This window comes from Doryrhamphus excisus, linkage group LG1, assembly GCF_037039965.1.
Source record: "Doryrhamphus excisus strain RoL-2023G ecotype Guam linkage group LG1, RoL_Dexc_Guam_v1.1, whole genome shotgun sequence".
NCBI classification, from domain to species: domain Eukaryota; kingdom Metazoa; phylum Chordata; class Actinopteri; order Syngnathiformes; family Syngnathidae; genus Doryrhamphus; species Doryrhamphus excisus.
In genome coordinates, this window is record NC_136357.1 from 29,721,525 (window position 1) to 29,741,762 (window position 20,238).

The following is a 20,238-nucleotide window of genomic DNA, read 5'->3' on the forward strand; positions in this document are numbered from 1 at the left end:
CTTTCTGCGCGAACAAGCAGCACACGCACGCGTCCGTGCGTGCCAGTGAGAAGTGTGTGTGTGTGTGTGTGCGCGCGCGCGTGTGAGCGTGACGCGCAGAGAGCGTCTGCCTCCGAGGTGGGAGGGGGCTCTGTCGGCTGGTGCGTGCGTGCGTGCGTGCGTGCCCCTGATGATGGATGCGCCAATGGAGAGACGGACAGATGCTTGGGCGGATCTAACGGCGAGCACTGCCGCAGCCGCGCACAGTGTCGGTGGGATCTGCCGGGAAAACATCGTCCGTCTCGCACGGAGGCTCGCGCCTAGACACGAGCCGGTTCCCGCCGGAGATGGAGGAAGAGCCGGGGAGCATCGGGAGCCGGAGATGAAGTTTCCCGGGTGAAAAGTGGAATATGTGCACGAGAAGAAGTTCGATCCAAATGACGAAAAGACAAGATTGGAAAAAGTGTCCCTCCTCTTCCTCTTCCTCGTGCACATGATCGCAGCGAGGAAGACCCAATCAAGAACGGATCGCATCGACCCACGCGCGTGCACGCCTCTTCATCGGGACTTGAAGAGGCCGGCTGGCTTCTTGCCACTCACGTGCGTGTGAGTCTCACTCAAGTAAGTGCGCACAGTGCGCGCGCGCGCGCGTGTGAGTGTGTTGGGGTGATGGAGTGGGGGGAGTGGTGGGGGGGGGGCATCTGAACATCTGAACAGAGGTCCAAGTGTCTTCTCGCCTTTTTTGCCTGTCTTTTTTTCCGCACTTTTGACTGACGCCGTCGTCTGATTGTCCCCCCCAGAGCCTGTTGCAGCCTGCCGGGGAAGGAAGGACCTCGCCGGGAAGGTTTTAGCTCCGCACACCGAGGCGGCGACACGCAGCCCCGCCGAGACGCCGCAGCCAGCGGGGAAGGGAGCCGGGACGCCGGCGAACAAGGAAGGAAGGCGGGCGGGCAGGAATATCCTCCTCGCCGTTCTCCGGTAGCCCCTCCATCCATGCGGGAGTCCTGAGCGAGCGTCGAGAGGAGACGTGACGCCGAGCAGGAAGCCTCGGATCAGCGGGGCTGCAGAGGAAGAGTCCGCCCGCTCGCCGGAGCTGACATGCCGCGGAGGAAGCAGCAAGCGCCGCGGCGCGCCTCCGGTACGCACCCGTACTCCTTTCACACACGCCGATACTTCATCTTTTACTTCATCTTTTGCACTCTACTCCCTCCAATACTTCATCTTTGACACTCTACCTCCTGTAAAACTTTAACCTTTACTTCTTCTTTTACACTCTGCCCCCCTAATACTTCATCTTTTACTTCGTTTACTTCATCTTTTACTTCTTCTTTTACTTACACTTTTACACTCTCCCTCCTCTAATACTTCATCTTTTACACTCCACCTCCTCTAATACTTCATCTTTTACTTCATCTTTTAACACTCTACCGCCTTTAATACTTCATCTTTTACTTATTTTACTTCTTCTTTTACACTCTACCCCCTCTAATACTTCATATTTGACTTATTTTACTTCATCTTTTACTTCTTCTTTTACACTCTACCTCCTCTAATACTTCATCTTTTACTTCTTCTTTGACACTCTACCTCCTCTAATACTTCATTTACTCCTCTTTTTACACTCCACCTCCTTTCACCAATACTTCACTTACTTACTTCATTATTTACCCTGCTATAAGCATTACTTCTTCATTACTTCTTCCTTGACACATTCCCTTCTGCACCACTACTTCATGTTGTACTTCTGTTCCATCCTATGGTAATACGTGATGGTGACTTGCTTACGTGTACGGAGGACGCTGAAGTGTCTTTCCACAAATAATACATTTTATTGTCTTGAAATGGAAATGCTGAAGGTATACACTCACACGCAGTATACCCACATACAGTGTACTCAAATACAGTGTACACTCATACTAAAGTATGGATGGGAATGATGACAAGCATGCATGTTTATGTTGTATGATGAGAAACATCAGTACATATAGAAATACTTGCTGTCATATATAGAGTCATATTGTGTAGAGTCATATAGTATAGAGTCATATTGTATAGAGAATGACAAGCGGGTGTTCCCACGGTGAACGTTTATTCCACATATATGGATTGTGTGGAATGTTGAAAAATTTTCCATCTTGCGTTTATTCTCTTGCTCCACTTGGTCAGCAACGTCTTTTTACTCCAAAAGAATGAAGAAATGTCTTGTGTTTGAAAGCGTGGCCATCATAACCATCATCGCACCATCATAACCATCGTCTCGCCATCATAACCATCGTCTCGCCATCATAACCATCGTCTCGCCATCATGAGCATCATCTCGCCATCATAGCCATCGTCTCGCCATCATAACCATCATCTCGCCATCATAACCATCGTTTCGCCAACATGAGCATCATCTCGCCATCATAGCCATCATCTCGCCATCATAACCATCATCTTGCCATCATAACCACCCTATCTGTGCCGTGACGGACATGTGATGCTAACGCCCTACACCCACTAGGACGCTAACTATTGTCCCTTTTCTGCATGAAATATGTTTGTACTCCCACACACTCCTTTTGGCGCGTACTGCTAGTATTCTCTCTAGTATTCTTCATTACGCCATGTGTATTTCATAGTACGCAGTAAAAAAGCAGATGATGGAAGGAGCGTCCAGGTGGTCTCTTGCTTCTCTTGCATGCGGGTCCCCTCTTTTCTTTTTGAAATGTCAGCTGGTTCATACACACACACACACACACACACTTCCTGTACATGCAAACAGATGTAAAAGTCTGCTCGGCAGCTCAGATATTTTATCTTCAGGAAGTCCACCAGAGAAAAGATGATCTAATGTTCTAATGTTCTAACGTTCTAATGTTCTAATGAAGCATCATCATGTTAGGAATCTCCAACAACATTTGATTCTCTTCCTGGCTTCCAAGTATTCCACTTCATTAAAAATAATCAATGCATGACTTGAAATATTTGGCTTGAGGCCCCTCCCCCTTTTATTTAGCTTCTATCAAATTGTAATATCCACGAGATGCACACACACACACACACACGTAATTACATATGTGCAGTGGTGCATGTACACACGGCACGCTGCACTGACTTTACACTCCACATAAACAAGCATGCAACACGCACGTGCGCACCCCCCCTACACACACACAGTGTGTGTAGTACATGTACGTATTATGGTGAGGCGGAACACTGCTTTGCTCCGTCACAGACTTTTTTCATATTTGATTTCATTGTCTGCCCTCGGACAGCCTCATTCATCAATGGTCCTAATGGTCAATCACATACACACACGCACGCACACACACACGCACGCATACACACACACTCACACACACTCACACGCATACACACGCACTCACACACACACACACACACACACACACTCACACGCATACACACGCACGCACACACACACACTCACACACACACACTCACACGCATACACACGCACTCACACACACACACACACACACACACACACTCACACGCATACACACGCACTCACACACACACACACACACGCAGATGGATGATTTTCCTTTTTTATTCAGCTGGAATGAACATTTAGCTTTTGTTTGTTTGTCCAAACTCCAAAGGAGGCGTTCACGTTTAGCAACCCACACACACACACACACACACATGCATGCATGCACAAACACACACAGCTGCAAGTCATAAGGTGGGCAGGAAGTGCAGGGCGCAGTGAGCGACGACAAGTTGATTGCGTGGCGGCGATGGGCGGGAGCTGGGGGAGGATGGCGAGTGATTGTCCCTGATTGCCATCCTGGTCTGGGCCGTGATGGACGCAGTCAACCATCACCTGGCGAAGACGCAGATGGGCTGGAAAATCAGGCTGAAGGTGGGCCGCCGCCCCGCCACAGAAGGGAGGCTGGGGAGATCCTCCAAGGCGTACAAGTCAAGTACAGCCCTAGAAAAGAACACCCCCGTCCTCCTCGCCGTTAGGGGTGGATGTCTCCCCGACCGTGTGGACTTTTCAGGACCGGGGGCCTCATTTATAAAAGTTGCTTATGCACAAAGTGGGGCTAGAAAGTTGCGTAGGCAAAGGTTGTGATTTGTAAAATAAACCTAGCGTGAGGATGTGCGTACCGGTACGCCAACTTTGTTCTACTTCCACCACGGTGCGCCCCGTTCCACTGACGCTGTTGACTGCAGCCTCGCTCATCTTGGTCTTGTTATGCCGCTGCTACGTCCTCCAAATAGGATTTTATGGCCTCTAGCGGTACGCAATTTGTCCTGGAAACGCAATCTGTGCCACGCATGCCCAAGGACGACCTGACTTCCTCCTTTGGGTGTGTTTGTTATTATCTTTGAAATGTTTGAAGATAAATGCTCAATAACATATACCGGTAAATATATTATGGCTGTCATTCGATCTTTGTTTGACGGTCATTGAACACAGCGATGCACCGTTCTCCCATGCAAAGATGGCTGTATGGATGTATTTGGATGCATTTCCCCGTTTTCTATTTACCTTCTACCTTTGCTCCCGAATGCTGGTACGATGTGGGAATGCATAAAGGTAAGATGTGATGACTTTGAGTGCTAATGTGCATCATTGTGGTAGTTCCATGCTAAATGCTAAATGCTAGCACAACACTGGACTTCAGCCACGGTCGTCACATTGACAGCCCGTCGATAGCAGCTGGAAGTCCAATTTAGCTGGCAGTTCAATGCCAAAATCATCAGAGATGTGAAATTGTGAAAAGCACTGGTTAGCTGGGCCCCTCTTATGCCAAGGTAGCACTGGATATGACAATAACAACAATAGCTGCTCTGCTCCGGTCTCTGGCAGGCCATGGAGTCCGTGATAAGTCCAACACAGCCACGGTAGATCCTAATAACTTTGGTCTTGCTACAAGAGCCATCTGCCAGGGCTAACTTTAAGCTCACTTTACCAATCTATATACTCTTTTGTTTCTGGTGGATTGATGGGTGATGGATGGATTATGGATTGATGGGTGGATTGATGGATTGATGGGTGGATTGGATGTATTGATAGATGGCCCTTAGATGTTAAGGTCCACACATGTGCTGGTTTATCGCTGTAGCAAGAGAGTGTTTGGGTCCTTTTGCGGGACGGTTCCAGATGTTTCCAGGTGTGTTTGTAGCGCCAGGCTAACATGAGAAGAGGAAGCTGGTCGTTAGCATGCTCCTAATTAGCCACCCCTGATGGATCTGTGACGGGTGTGATGATTGGAGATGACAAGCTCATGCGCTGTCACGCTCGCCAATTAGCTCGGCGCCCTCGCCAGACGTGATATACTTGATCCTGGTTTTCCCCGCTTAGCCCCCCCCCCCCCCACCCCCCTTCATCCCAGGTGAGCCACGGCTGGCGGAGAAGCTCCTTTTCCTTGTGGTGGTTTTGCATGGAGGTGAGAGAGTGGCGCGCCTCCTCATTAGCCCCCTGTGGCGGCCATGTTTCTTTGGCAGGAGGGGACGATGGCGAGCTCTTCAGAGCAAACGCGTCACGTGGAGGCGAAGGAACAGCTTCTAACAGGCTTGCTAGGTCTCGTGTACGTTCATCCTCACACGCATTGTCTATTGTTTGAGATGAATGCCCGTGTGTGCACGTGAAGGTGCACGTCGGTGCCTGAGGCCGATGGCTGACGTGGGTCATTATTAGCCACTTTCGCTTCTTCTCTCCTTTTACCTTCTCGCCGACTGTGGCGTCCAGACCAGCTAATTTATGGAAGCATTAGCATCAAACCTCCTCTTCTGGCCAACAAGACATGCATGGCAGCAGGAGAGGCACAGCAGCTGATTTCTCTGATGGCGCTGTGTGTGCGTGTGTGTGTGTGTGTGTGTGTGCGTGCATGTGTGTGTGCGTGTGTGTTAACCATAGCAAGAGATTAATCACGCTGGATGCGTGTTAAGTTGCAACTCTGAGCTGAGTGAAGATGCAGTGGCCCATTTAAAGCCACGTGCACGCACACACACGCACACACACGCACACACACACACACACACATGCATTACAGGGAGTGCTAGGAGTACATGAGGTCTCTCCAGCGTGCGCTGCACTCCACATTAGCGGCGAGGATGTGGTGTTTAGCGTGTCAGCGCTGCAATGGATCTAATGAAAGACGTAAACATAATGAAGCTAATTAACCTTGTTTCCAGCAGCCAGGATAATGATGGTCTTAATTAAGGCACCGTCTTCAAAAACACCACCTTTTTTTTGGACTTTTTAACAAGCGCCTGTGGTATGCTCCCAATTAGCCATGATGGCATTAGCAGCCACGCCGTGTCATTAATGATCTTTGGTGATGATGATCAACACTTCCTGATTTGGGTGTCGGAATTGGACTTGCTTTCCTCACTCACGCCTTTCTTTCAGTCCGTCAACACGTTTCTCATTTCCCATGCCGTTTATGGACACTTCATTAGGGACACAGTCCAATGACAGGCACGGTATCGACGGAGATGCCGACGGAGATGTATCTTCCTTTTCAAACTCATACTGATAACGATAACATTGTGCTTCTCAACACCAGTATGGCACCGATGGTGGAGGACTTGGTGATATTCCCTTCTTGGAAAAAAATGGCGATGGAAGTGCCACCCGGGGGTGAGAAGGACGGGAAGAAATAAGGATTTGTTGATTAGCCCTAGTGAAATAACCCTGACCCTGACCCTGACCCTGACCCTGACCCTGACCTTGACCCCGACCCTGACCCGACAGTAATAACTAAACCGCAGTGTTTAATTTCATTCTTGTGTTTTATGTTTATGTGCCGTTCTCTTATATTGATGCTTTTATGTTTTATGTTCATATGGCATTCTCTTTTATGTTTTATGTTTATATACCATTCTTTGATTGATGCTTTTATGTTTTACGTTCATATACCATTCTCTTTGATTGATGCTTTTATGTTTTACGTTCATATATCATTATGTTTATATACCATTCTCTTTTATTTATGCCTTTATGTTTTATGTTCATATGCCATTGTCTTTAGTTGATGCTTTTATGTTTTATGTTTATATGCCATTCTCTTGATCATTTAACATTTGATGTTTACATGGCATCACATAGCATATCACATAGCATTCTCTTTTTCCTCTGTCAAAGTGTGCATCTCATGCTGGAAAAGGGATCTTTGATGGTTGTACCGGACTGCTGAGTACCAATGTGACCAGCCCAGCTGATGGGGGGGGGGGTGAAATGTTGCATGGGGGACATATAGGACATAAGGACATAAGGAATGATGATGAGCAGGGCGTATCCAGGAGGAAAAGAACAACTATGTAACTATGTTCATAATAATAACAATGTGCTTCATACGCAGCTCACTTGATGGACATTTGTGGCTTTCTGGGCGGGGTAGCTGTGTCACATGACGGGCATTTTTAGCTGCCCCTCTGGATCTATTTGGATATCTTTAGAAGACAGAAAAAAGAAAGACGCCACCAGACCAGGGGGTGGACTCCACCTCTTGCCCGAAGACAGCTGGGATAGGCTCCAGCACCCTCCCCCCGACCCTCGTGAGGATAAGTGGTAGAAAATGGATGGATGGGTGTCCTACGTAAGGATTGTTTCACGATGGACAACATTCCAAAAAAGTGTCGGGTCGCAGGGTTGAATTCCAGCTTTTACATTTTCATGACGAGCGTTTGTTTGCCTTCCAGCTTTGATTGGCTGAGACGAATGCAGGAGCAGCACGTGGGAGTGCTTTTGATGATACCACACCCACATTTACCTGCACTTCCTGTGTATGTGTTTGACCCTCAGTGGGGGCGGGGCTTGTGTTACAGCTGCACAATGGCATGGCTTTGTTCGCCTTTTTCCTGGTGAGACTGGCAGCCCTCACTCTCGTGTGTGTGCGTGTGTGTGTGTGTGTGTGTGTGTGTGTGTGTGTGTGTGTGTGCACACGTGATGAAAGGCAGGGACCGTCTGAGGCCAGCGTAATCAGAGGCAGCCTGAGCTGACATCCTTCTCAGCCTGACAGTGGCTTCCTCTTCTGGTCACACACACACATGCACACACACACACACACACACACACACACACACACACACACACCCTGAAGTGGCCAGAGGTTGCCAAAAAGTGGTTTATGCTCCTCCTCCTCCTGTGATCATTTTCAGATGCTCTCCACATCCTAACAAACAAACAGGAAGCGGCACTGTGGGTGGGGGCGTGGCCGCGTGTGGGGCGCTCAGGAGGAGTCAGGTGAGGAAGAGGAGGCGGATGGCGAGGAAGTGCTGTGTTTTGTTTGGCGGCGGCGGTGAAAGCTGTCACTAATGAATGTTTGCGTGTCGGCGCTGAGTAATGTTTTTGATCTTTATGCCTGATAAGCGCATAGCTAATGAGATTTCAAAGCTGGTGCAGACGGGAGGCGCTGCTCCCCGCAATTATTGACAGATGCCTTTTCTCCGCCACTGGCTGCCGCGCCATAAATCCTTCCTCAGTAATGAGCTTGAGAAGTGCCACCCTGCCAGTGAGCTAATGAAACTGAGCTGGGGGAGGTGTGTGTGTGTGTGTGTGTGTGGGTGTGTGTGTGTGCATCACACTCCTTTGACACATTTTCCCCTTAAAAGGCTCACTGCAGATGTTAGCTTGTATGCTAGCAAGAAGGGAAGTTGGTCATATGAGAAGATGCATGACTCTGCAGTATTACTACGGGTAGTGGTACTGCACTCCGTGTTATTGCCATCCATCAATCAACTCCAATAATTATTATCCATCCATTGTTTTTTTTCTTGGTGGCCCGCCACAAATTAATGTGGAGCGCCACAGATGAGAACTGATGAACACATCATGATGGGGATACTGGAGCTGTATTGTGTACCTGTATGCTGATGAATATGCAAATTAATGACACATGAAGTTAGCCATGCTAACCATGCTAAGCTAACGATTGCAAGGTTTCCTCGTGAAGAGTGAAGTGGAGATGTTGTTGCTCTTGTACTACAAATAATACTACAAGCAAACACATTGGCCACTATATTAGGTACGCCATCTCAGCTTTACAAAGATGTGGAGGGAAAGCGTATTTGAATGCCGCCCTCAGCTTATTTTCTTCTTCTTCATTTCCTCTCTTGTTCTGACCCCCCACTGTCCTGTCGTCCCGCCTCCACGTGTGGTGGTCTCCCGGCTTACAGCCGTGCGGTCTAAAAAATACATAGGTGAAGGCATGCATGGAGGTCTTCCTTGGAGCTTCTGGCCTGTATGGAAGGCATTGATGAAGGTCTTCCTCGGAGCTTCTAGCGTGTATGGAAGGCATGGATGAAGGTCTTCCTCGGAGCTTCTAGCGTGTATGGAAGGCATGGATGAAGGTCTTCCTCGGAGCTTCTAGCGTGTATGGAAGGCATGGACGGAGGTCTTCCTCGGAGCTTCTGGCCTGTATGGAAGGCATGGACGGAGGTCTTCCTCGGAGCTTCTAGCGTGTATGGAAGGCATGGACGGAGGTCTTCCTCGGAGTTTCTGGCCTGTATGGAAGGCATGGACGGAGGTCTTCCTCGGAGCTTCTAGCGCGTATGAGAGTTAGCCAGGTGGAAAGCGGTGTGACAACATCTCCAGTATATTTATGCTCAGGAACCTCAGCAGCTACCCCCCACCTCCCGGGTTGCGGCAGGCAGATGTGGTGATTTATTGTGGCCATCTATCTCTCGCCCTCATCCATCACGTGGTTGCTAGGCGATCATGGCAGCAGCTGTTTGCTTTGGACTCGGACAGAGGGGCCGTCAGTCAAGCGGCGGCAGGTGAAAAGCGTCTCCAGCCGCCGCCCGTCATCGTCACACCGAATAATTAATCAAAGGCGGAAAAAGATAATTAAAAAGATATCATCCCGTAACCGCCTGCTTGGGATTTGGGCGAGAGAGACAGAGCGAGCGAGAGAGAGAAATTCCACCTGAAATGTTGATGAGCGCCACGTCGCCACCGCCAGCACTCAGACGGACGCCAGGGAACGAGAGCAGATAACAGAGGCTCTCCTCTTCCTCTAATGAATTAGATGACAGAGGCTGACTGATGGTCACGTGATCAAACATGGCCGCTTCACGGTGTTTGTAGAGCACGCCAACACAAAGGAAGAGCCAACCATACTTGGTCTACTCCCCTTCCTATCCTGAACGGCCTCCACTCTTCCACACCAAACTCCTCCAAACGCTTCCTGTTTGGACGCTGGGAACACATTTGGGAACACATATGTCTTTAGTACGTAGTACTAGTACGTACGGTACATAGAGTACAACCATTATGTAGTACATAGAGTACGTACAGTATATTTGTGGCGATGCACATCATGTAATAGACGTTAAAGGCGGTCATAAAGGTGCCTTCCGTCCACCTGATGTCATCTTCTCAGAGCTTTTAGTGTTTTTACCGCCGGGCCTTGTGGGAAATGCTCTTCATTAAAGGCCACTAAAAGCAGCAATGAAATCAAAAGCAGCGTTGCTCCATATTTCTTCTTCTTAATGCGCTCATAAATATCATATCAGCCAGTCAGCGCTGGACTGGAGATTCTTCACAGGGCTGATACTTTCCTGGAGCCCAGACCCGCTAGAACCCGGGTTGGTACTTTTTTCAGTGAGTGAAACTCAAACGTAGTCATGCCGACTTCATTATGGTGACTTTTGGTCAAATTGGGCACCCTTATTAAATATGATATGTGTGACGGTCACATGTCATATTTCTTTCAAATGAAGACACCAGGACGACGTCGTGCCCACGCAATCGCTGACTGACTCCATCTTTGCACTTTGTCCCACACTATTGCTATTTGTCAAACAGGCGTGCCGGATTTGGCCCCCGGGTCTGAGTTGGACACACGTGCTCCAGAACATTCTCTTACTCCTTCCCACAAAGGGGGACCCACAGCAGCCAAAGTCCGGGTGGAAGACCAAAACCATTAGTCAGCCTTCTTCTTCTCTTCTTCTCTTCTCTTCTTCCAGCTCTTGTTCAAAGCCCCAGGCTCGCTTCAGGTTCTACACACACATGCACGCACACACACACACGTGCACGCGCACACACACACGTGCACGCGCACACACACACAAACACAGACAACTTCACTCTAATTTCAGCCAGCAGGGAAGTATTTAGAGAAGTAAGTAATATCTATTTCAAATATGAGTGTGTGATATTTCCGCCAGTGTCGTGTACTTCAGTGTTGGGTTTTTCTCACATGTGTAAAACATTTACTCATCCCCAAACATCCGACACCAAAAATTCACATTGTACCTCACACTACCCCCCCCCCCCCGCCCCGACCCCCCACTGACCCCAAACAATGGCGGGACATCATGAGGACGTGCTTTTCATCCCCCTTTCATTCTCCTACGCCTCTCTCTCTCTCTCTCTCTCTCTCTCTCTCGCTCTCTCTCTGTGCGTCTGATGATGAGGCGCTGAGTCTTTCCAGCATCTTGCTGCTACCTGTGTGTGTGTGTGTGTGTGCGCGCGTGTGTGTGTGTGCACGTGTCATCCACAGCTGGGCAGTGTAAACATGCTAATATTTCTAATGCCCCCCTCCCACATTGACTTGTATGAAATGTCATCAAGACATTTGCCCCCTTCCCTTACCACCATGCATAAAACTCTACATACTGTATTCTACTCTACACGCACTAGTGTATATTATACTGAATGTATTGTACTATACATGCAGTACTTTATGTATTGTACTGTACATGCAGTATTGTATGTATTGTAATGTACATGCAGTATCGTATGTATTGTAATGTACATGCATTATCGTATGTATTGTACAGCACATGCAGTACTGTATGTATTGTACTGTACATGCAGTACCGTATGTATTGTACTGTACATGCAGTAGCGTATGTATTGTGCTGTACATGCAGTAGCGTATGTATTGTACTGTATGTACACAACAATATGCATTAGGAAAACATGTAACACTGCATTAATGGGGAGACAAAATCAGTTTGAAGTAAAGTTGTGCCCTTTGACCTGTGTTCCTCCACAGGCCACACCCCCTGCAGAAGGTGTTTGGTGGATTGTTGCGCATAGAAAGCCTTTCCTTGGCTGAGGTAACAGTTGAGAAGAGAGCTATATCATGTATATTAGACGGCGGCCGGTGAATTTAACCGTGTCCGTTTGCGTTGGGAGCCAGCGGGCGTTATCATAATGGCCTCCCCCCCACTTGACAGGCCCTTAAAGTGATCCTGTCATTTTATTTACAAGCCGGCCGTGCTGTGATTTACTGGGGAACGCGCGCACGCCCCGCCGAGCTTCCCCGGCGTCGAGGTCGGATGACATCTTTTGATCAGTGCTGTCCAAAGACATCACGGCACTCTGGCAGGTAATAGATAGCTGCAAAGTGCACGTGAGGACTTTGCTCTATGTGTGTGTGTGTGTGTGGGGGGAGGGGGGGCATGTGTGTTTCAGGGTTACAGTGTAAACATAAACACATCCAAGCATGCACACGTTCTGTTACACCGTGTGCTTCCTCTTCTGCTCTTCAGCAGATCAACTGGATGAGACTTTTCCATCACAAAACATCCTACCTGGATATATATATATATATATATATATATATATATATATATATATATATATATTAGGGCAGCCGTGACGTGTTAACAAAAGAGTATATAGATTGGTAAAGTGAGCCCTGCCAGAGCTTAAAGTTAGCCCTGGCAGATGGCTCTTGTAGCAAGACCAAAGTTATTAGGATCTACCGTGGCTGTGTTGGACTTATCACGGACCCCATGGCCTGCCAGAGACCGGAGCAGAGCAGCTATTGTTGTTATTGTCATATCCAGTGCTACCTTGGCATAAGAGGGGCCCAGCTAACCAGTGCTTTTCACAAGTTCACATCTCTGATGATTTTGGCATTGAACTGCCAGCTAAATTGGACTTCCAGCTGCTATTGACGGGCTGTCAATGTGACGACCGTGGCTGAAGTCCAGTGTTGTGCTAGCGTTAGCCATTTAGCATGGAACTACCACAATGATGCACATTAGCACTCAAAGTCATCACATCTTACCTTTATGCATTCCCACATCGTACCAGCATTTGGGAGCAAAGGTAGAAGGTGATAGGAAAAGGGGGAATACTAATTTCTGGGATTTCTAATGAATAGAGTATACAATAATATGTACTGTAATACAATGATGAATTTCTATGTATTTTAATGTGTTGTGAAAGACAAATGAAATGACATTAGGTTTGCAATTAGGATGAAATGTCTTATGACTATTGGCCTGTTTTAGCAATTTTTATTTGTACATTTCATGAAGGAAAGGTGCATTGAGGCAAATCTTTCCTAATAATCCTTTCTGAATGTTCCTAAATAGGCTTTTAACCCACAAATGTTTAGAAGTTAAAACCGGTATCATAAATAAACTCATCTTATCTGGAGCTGACACAAATAAACAAAAACATGTTTGTGTCAGAGTGAGAGGTCTCACTCGCTCACATTTTGGATTTGCTGAACGATTGTGGGCGAGTTTAAGAGCTAATATGCTAATAATAAAGGAAATAGTATTGCAAAAATGTGCTTGCTGTCTGTATTGTTTTAAATATAGTTCCCAAATTGATATCCTTTTACATAAAATTGGATGGAATTATCATTGTAGTTGCAATCAAATCGTATACCACAAATAGATTTCCCCCACTTATTATAGATAAAAACGTACTTATCTGCGATATGATGACATGATATGAGAATTATGACATAAGCACTTAGAGCATTTAATACAGCACTTGTCCCAGAAGAACGTTTAATAGCAGACAAGATGGACGTGTTGTTAAAGTTCATCTTTGTTGGACTGAACACTCGCCTGAAGGCAGGAAGATGTTTGTCAGCAGCCGCTACATGACAGGCAGAGTGCATGTGTGTGCGTGTGTGTGCGTGTGTGTGTGCGTGTGTGTGGGTGTTTCCCCTCAGTCGAGCGCTAGCATCGCCAATGCTTCTGCTTTGCCAGCCGTACCTTCATGAAAAAAGCGCGTTGCAGATGAAATAATTACAAATGGATCATTTCCATTTTGTGTTGATGACGGCCGCCAGTCATGTGTCACAAAGCCACACCCAGTGGCCAGCTGCATCATGTAGCATCAGCGCAGCGGTGCTAAACACGCTGTCTTTGTTTGGCAAGTAATAAAGCAGATTGCATCATCAGATGCTGTGATGGATGCACACATTCCAAGGTGCACAAACGCACTTTCATTTCTTCCCTAAAGCGGAGGGATTTTAATCTAAATTGAAAGCCTGAAGCCGGCATTGGCCCGCGGCTAAACTGTAAATAATAACACAAGTTTTTCTAATCTCTGGTAATTGAAGCAAATGGCTTTTGCCGGAGAGATTTGTCGCACAGGCATTCATTTTTATTTACGAGGAGGCGAGGGCTGAGCGGTGTAATGAGTGAGAAGGCATGCTTAATTTAAATGGCGAGGGTGTCTGTTCGGGAAAGCATTAGAGTCTGCAGGAGAGGCGTCGGACATATTAATTGACAGACAGGAAGTGCTGTCTCCGAGGTTGATACAAGTAATTTATTACTTCTGAAACGAATGCCAGCGCCGCAATGTGCTTCATTAATTTCAAATTTAGTTTTAATTTCAAGCTGTTGCCCCTTGAGAAGAATAAGGTGGCGAGTTATGTTTGAAGAGCCGCCTCCCCCGCCCTCACTGCCAACCTCCCGTCCCCTCTCCCTTCCCTTCTATCACTGCCGCTCATTCCTGCCGTGCAGAACAAAGACTTCCAATGGAGGAACACGCGCCTTTACAAGCGTCTGTGACAGGAAGTCGTCAGTGCGGGATGACGGAGGTTGCCTCAGCAGAAAGTCTTTTTCTTTCTGGCTCATTCAGGAACCGAGAATTAGCATCTTTTCATCTGCTGTTAACGTGCATCTAACAAATGTTCCTCCTTCTCTTCTCTCTTTCTACGCAGCATACGTCCCCGAAGACGAGAAAGAAGCAGCTCTGCTCGATGAGGACCTTGACGGAGAGGACTCGGCCCAGGAAGGGGAGGAGCTTGCCCCCAAGTTCCTCTGTCAGGACAAGGACAGGCCAGGGTCAGCCGACTTCCATGACTCTCCCAACGCAGCCGACTTTTCTGGCCAGGAGCTGGACAGCGAGTCCCACTTGAGTGAATCTAGTGACAGGATGTCGGACTTCGAGAGCCCGCCCCTTAAAACCGAAGACGATGTTCTTCTTTTCAAAGACCCCACAAATGCTCTTTCCCTGTCCTCCACCATCATGGCCGTGGCAGACAATGCAGCCGTGCCGGGGAATGGAGACGAGGCTGCACTTTCCACCGCCGGGTCTGTGGCCGACAGCCTGGAGAAGATGAAGGCCATCTACACCTCCTTTCTGACCAACTCCTACTGGTCCACTCTAAACCTGAACCTGAGCCAGCCACCGGCAGAGAAACCTCCTCGTAGTCACAGCAGCAGCAGCAGCAGCAGCAACAGCAGCTGTGGAAGCGGAGGCTACGACTGGCACCAGACCGCGATTGCCAAGACCCTCCAGCAGGCCTCGCAGAACCACCAGAGCCGACTAGCCGTGGCTCAGCATCCCGCTCTGGCTGTGTCGGCACCTTCGACAGAACCCAGCCTCTTCAGCACGGTGCAGCTGTACCGCCAGAGCTCCAAGTTGTACGGTTCCATATTCACCGGCGCCAGCAAGTTCCGCTGCAAGGACTGCAGCGCTGCATACGACACGCTCGTGGAACTAACGGTGCACATGAACGAGACTGGCCACTACAGAGACGACAACCACGAGACAGACGGCGAGAGCGCCAAACGCTGGTCGAAACCCAGGAAACGCTCCTTGCTGGAGATGGAAGGGAAGGAGGATGCACAGAAGGTTCTGAAGTGCATGTACTGCGGGCACTCGTTTGAATCCCTCCAGGACTTAAGTGTCCACATGATCAAGACCAAACACTACCAAAAAGTGCCTCTGAAAGAGCCTGTGACGCCAGTGGCAGCTAAGATCATCTCCTCCGCTCGGAAAAGAGTCCCTATCGAGCTGGACATCCCCAGCTCACCGGACTCAAATGGAGGAGCCACGCCCAAGCCTGCCTCTCTGGCCGACTCCGATACGCTCCAGAAGGCCTCCAACCCGTACATCACGGCCAACAACCGCTACGGACATCAGAACGGCGCCAGCTACGCCTGGCAGTTTGAGTCCAGGAAGTCGCAAATCCTCAAATGCATGGAGTGTGGCAGCTCTCATGATACGCTGCAAGAACTGACCGCCCACATGATGGTGACCGGACACTTCATCAAAGTCACCAACTCTGCCATCAAAAAGGGCAAACCCATCATCGAGGCTCCCAGTCCGGCACCAACATCTAGCCCTGCTGTGGAGGAGAAAGTCCAGTCAGTTCCTCTGGCTGCCACAACATTCTCCCCCCCACCCGCTCCGGTACCTCCTCCTGCCAGCATGTCTCCCACCTCCATGGCAGCTGAGATCAAAAAGGAGGAAAAGGAAGAGGAATGCACTAAAGACCTAATGGTGGACAATGCTAGCCATGCAAACAAGGACAAGATGTTAGGAGGTGAGGACGAGCCCGAGGAGAAGTTTGATATCTCTTCAAAATATACATATCTGACTGAGGAAGACCTGGATGAGAATCCCAAAGGAGGTCTAGACATCCTCAAGTCCTTGGAGAACACAGTGACCTCAGCCATCAACAAAGCCCAGAATGGAGCACCAAGCTGGGGGGGATACCCCAGCATACATGCCGCCTATCAGCTCCCCAACATAATGAAACTGTCTCTCGGGAACTCTGGAAAAAGTTCTCCTCTGAAATTTATGTTCACTGGAGCAGAAATCTTCTCTCCCACCAGCAAGAGCCAGCCGTTGGTCACGCCTCCGAGCCGCCAGACATCTCCTCTGTCCAAGCACAACTTCCACGCCATGGAGGAGCTGGTCAAGAAGGTGACGGAGAAAGTGGCAAAGGTAGAGGAAAAACTGAAGGAGCCCGGTGGTTTTGTGAGGTCATCTCCAATGAGGACCACGCCCTCTCCCTGCAACAGTGAAGTGGAGGACACCAACACAGGCGAATCCCCCAGAGACATGAAAGTAGGAGGCTGTAAAACTCCTGACAGCTTGGTCGGACTGAATTCTGCAGAAGTTTGTGGAACAAATGAAGACAGTAGCATGACAGAAGCCACGGAGAACGGTGTGGAGTCGTCACCCCAGACGGGGGCTCCATGTGGCAGCACGGCCATCATAACCGACCACCCACCTCCAGAGCAGCCGTTTGTCAACCCTTTGAGCGCGCTGCAATCGGTCATGAATGCTCACCTGGGGAAGGCCGCCAAGCCCGCCCTGCCCTCTCTGGACCCCATGAGCATGTTGTTCAAGATGAGCAACAGCTTAGCAGAGAAGGCCGCAGTGGCGACCTCCACCCCGCTTGCACAGGCCAAAAAGTCTAGCAGCGACCACCTGGACCGCTACTTCTACCAGCAGCGCCCAAGCAACGATCAACCCATCGATCTCACCAAAGGAAAGCATGCTGACAAAAACGGCAATCCCGCCATGTCGGTGTCCCCGTCCTCTGCAGTCACCATGACCAAAGCTTCCGCTGCTGTCGCTTCGTTCATGTCCACATCCCCCCTAAGAGAAAACGCTCTCTCGGACATCTCCGACATGCTGAGGAACCTGACAGAGAGCCAGGTGGTCTCCAAGGCCTCCACACCCACAAGCTTGTCGGAGCGCTCTGACATTGAAGGTGCTACTCAGGAGGACACGGAGGAAGTCTCACCTGCCCAGAAGCGAAAAGGCCGCCAGTCCAATTGGAATCCTCAGCACCTCCTCATCCTGCAGGCCCAGTTTGCCTCCAGCCTGAGACAAACTACAGATGGCAAGTACATGATGTCAGACCTGAGCCCGCAGGAGAGGATGCACATCTCCCGATTTACCGGACTCTCTATGACCACCATATCGCACTGGTTGGCCAACGTCAAGTACCAGCTGAGGAGAACCGGTGGCACCAAGTTCTTAAAGAACCTGGATTCGGGTCACCCGGTGTTCTTCTGCAGTGACTGCGCCTCACAGATCCGCTCACCGTCCACCTACGTCAGCCACTTGGAGTCCCATCTGGGCTTCCGACTGCGAGACCTTCCCAAGCTATCTGGGGAGCAGCTGCTCAGCCAGATCAGCCAGCAGCACCAGCGCCAAATCAAAGGACTCTCTGACAAGCTGCTGTCGGGCCTCCATCCGTCCAGCCATCCGCTTCCCTCCTCCTTGCCCACGTCCCTGCCTTCGTCCTTTCCCGTCTCACTGCCGTCGTCTCTGCCCACTCCGCTGCCCTCGGCCGACTCCTCGGCCTCGCCCTCCCCCAATGAAGACGAGGACGCCGCCGCAGCCGTGCACCAATGCAAGCTCTGCAACCGGACTTTTGCCAGCAAGCACGCCGTCAAGCTTCACCTTAGCAAGACTCACGGAAAGTCACCGGAGGACCACCTCATGTACGTCTGCGAGCTGGACAAGCAGTAACAAAGGATTAGCGGACTTGAGCGCTACCGTAGCACCAGGTTGTAGCAAGACGGGACCAGCACAATGACGTGTCCTTGCTGTCACCGTGGGAGGCCGGCAAAGCTCCGAATGTGAGCCCGCCATGCAAGATCTGAGTCTTTTGTACTTTGTGTAAATGACTTTGTATTTTCACATCAGCAGGATGTGAGAAGCTGCATGCCTTTTTTTTCAATCCACAAAGAATGAAGTGAAAACAAAAATGGCAATGGTTAGGAAAAAAGATGTCACGTTCCTGGGAAAAGGTGGCATTTAAAGAAGTGTGTTTTACTTCCCATGGGAATATTACACTTGTTTGACTTTTTCTGACAAAACAAGAAATGTCAGATTGTGACTTGATGTGTGGAATATTAGGCGTATTCAGGAAGTTGAACCCTGAGAGTTGGTCAAAGCACTTAAGATGCAAACTTCCACGGGCGCTCGTCCAGCTGCAACAGAAATGTCTTTTCTGCTTTTTCCCAAATTCAGTGTCAGTTTCCCGATGAAAACAAGAGAAAGGGGATCCTGTACTTGATCAGGGAGCTTTTTTGCTGCAGGTGTGTAAAATATGTACAGAAAACAGAAAGTCATTCCTGTCTAAATGATACATCTTTCTATATTTTTTAATTTAAAGAAAAGACTGCCGGTGCACATATGAAGACATGAATGACGTTGTTTTGCACAAGACTTTTTATACGTGTTATTTCATCAAATGATAAAAAAGGGACATCGCAAAAAACTGATGAATTTTGAGAAAAAAAAACCTGACGTGTGCTGAAGGGGTGAAGTCTTTTTACACGTATGAAAAGTCCAAAAAGATGTACCCTGTTATTTATGAGCACTCTTTTTTTCTCTTGATGCCACACTGCAGCATTATCTTTTGGGGCGGGGTTAAGAATGGTTACCATGGTTACGCTGTGTTAGAGTGACAGGCCCAAGTGACTGAGGTGTGTAAAATACGAGCATGTAAAGACCTTCTCTCCTTCTTGTACACCTGTGACTATAACCGTCTTTTCTACTGCAGCATTAAAAAAAGAAGATGTTTTTTGCAATCCTGTGTGCGGCTCGGTTGTTTGGCGCCGCTAACCGGCATCTGTGACGACCGGGGCTCCGGATCGGTCCCTGCGCCTGCGCTCACACACACTGCAAAACAGGAAAAACTGCAAAACAAAACTTCAAAACAGGAAAAAAGTGCATGATCACACCAGGACGGCCAATGACTGCATGACCCCGGCCAATGACTGTACAGTCGACTCAAGTCATGAAATATCAAAACTGATGCCGGACACAATTTAGAGTTCCCTAAAAGTGGTCCAACGTAAAGTAGTAGTTCTGTAGTACTTTTGTCTGCTGCCGGTGACTTCCGTACACGTATTGTTAGCTGCACACGAAGAGCAGAGAAAGAACGCTAAGCGAGAATGAGGTGATGCTGCAGATCCCCAACACGGCCGGAGAGAGAGAGACTTCATTTGCGGTGACAAGGTGCCACGCTGTGTGAAAATGTCAGCCTGAAGTCTGGCGCCGTATTTAAGGCTCTCATTAGCCTCAAAGAAAATATGCATGAAATTGAAGTGTAAGAAAGCCAATTTCTTCTCTGTGGCGCGCTGTCCTCACAAAAGGCAAGCCGGGGCGAAGAAGAAGCTTATTAAAGTTCACAAGCATCATGCGGAGGAGACAATGTGCAGGAACGTGTGTGTGCGTGCGTGCGTGTTCGTGTCAATAAAGCTTCGCGCGGGTCATCTGACGTCTTACATTTGAAATCATTCTTTTATTTCACTCTCAAGAGGGAAAACCGCAAATGT

The 20,238-nt window shown here is 48.8% G+C and overlaps 1 protein-coding gene across 1 annotated transcript; it reads left to right on the plus strand.

The window, feature by feature from the left end:
- The first annotated feature begins 201 nt into the window (after window positions 1–201).
- Window positions 202–19,650, plus strand: tshz3b (teashirt zinc finger homeobox 3b). Its single transcript, XM_058078588.2, has 3 exons — window positions 202–600; window positions 780–1,117; window positions 14,865–19,650. Exons 2-3 carry the CDS (start codon window positions 1,078–1,080, stop codon window positions 18,419–18,421), a joined length of 3,597 nt encoding a protein of 1,198 aa, XP_057934571.2. The 5' UTR covers window positions 202–600; window positions 780–1,077; the 3' UTR covers window positions 18,422–19,650.
- Window positions 19,651–20,238: the final 588 nt, after the last annotated feature.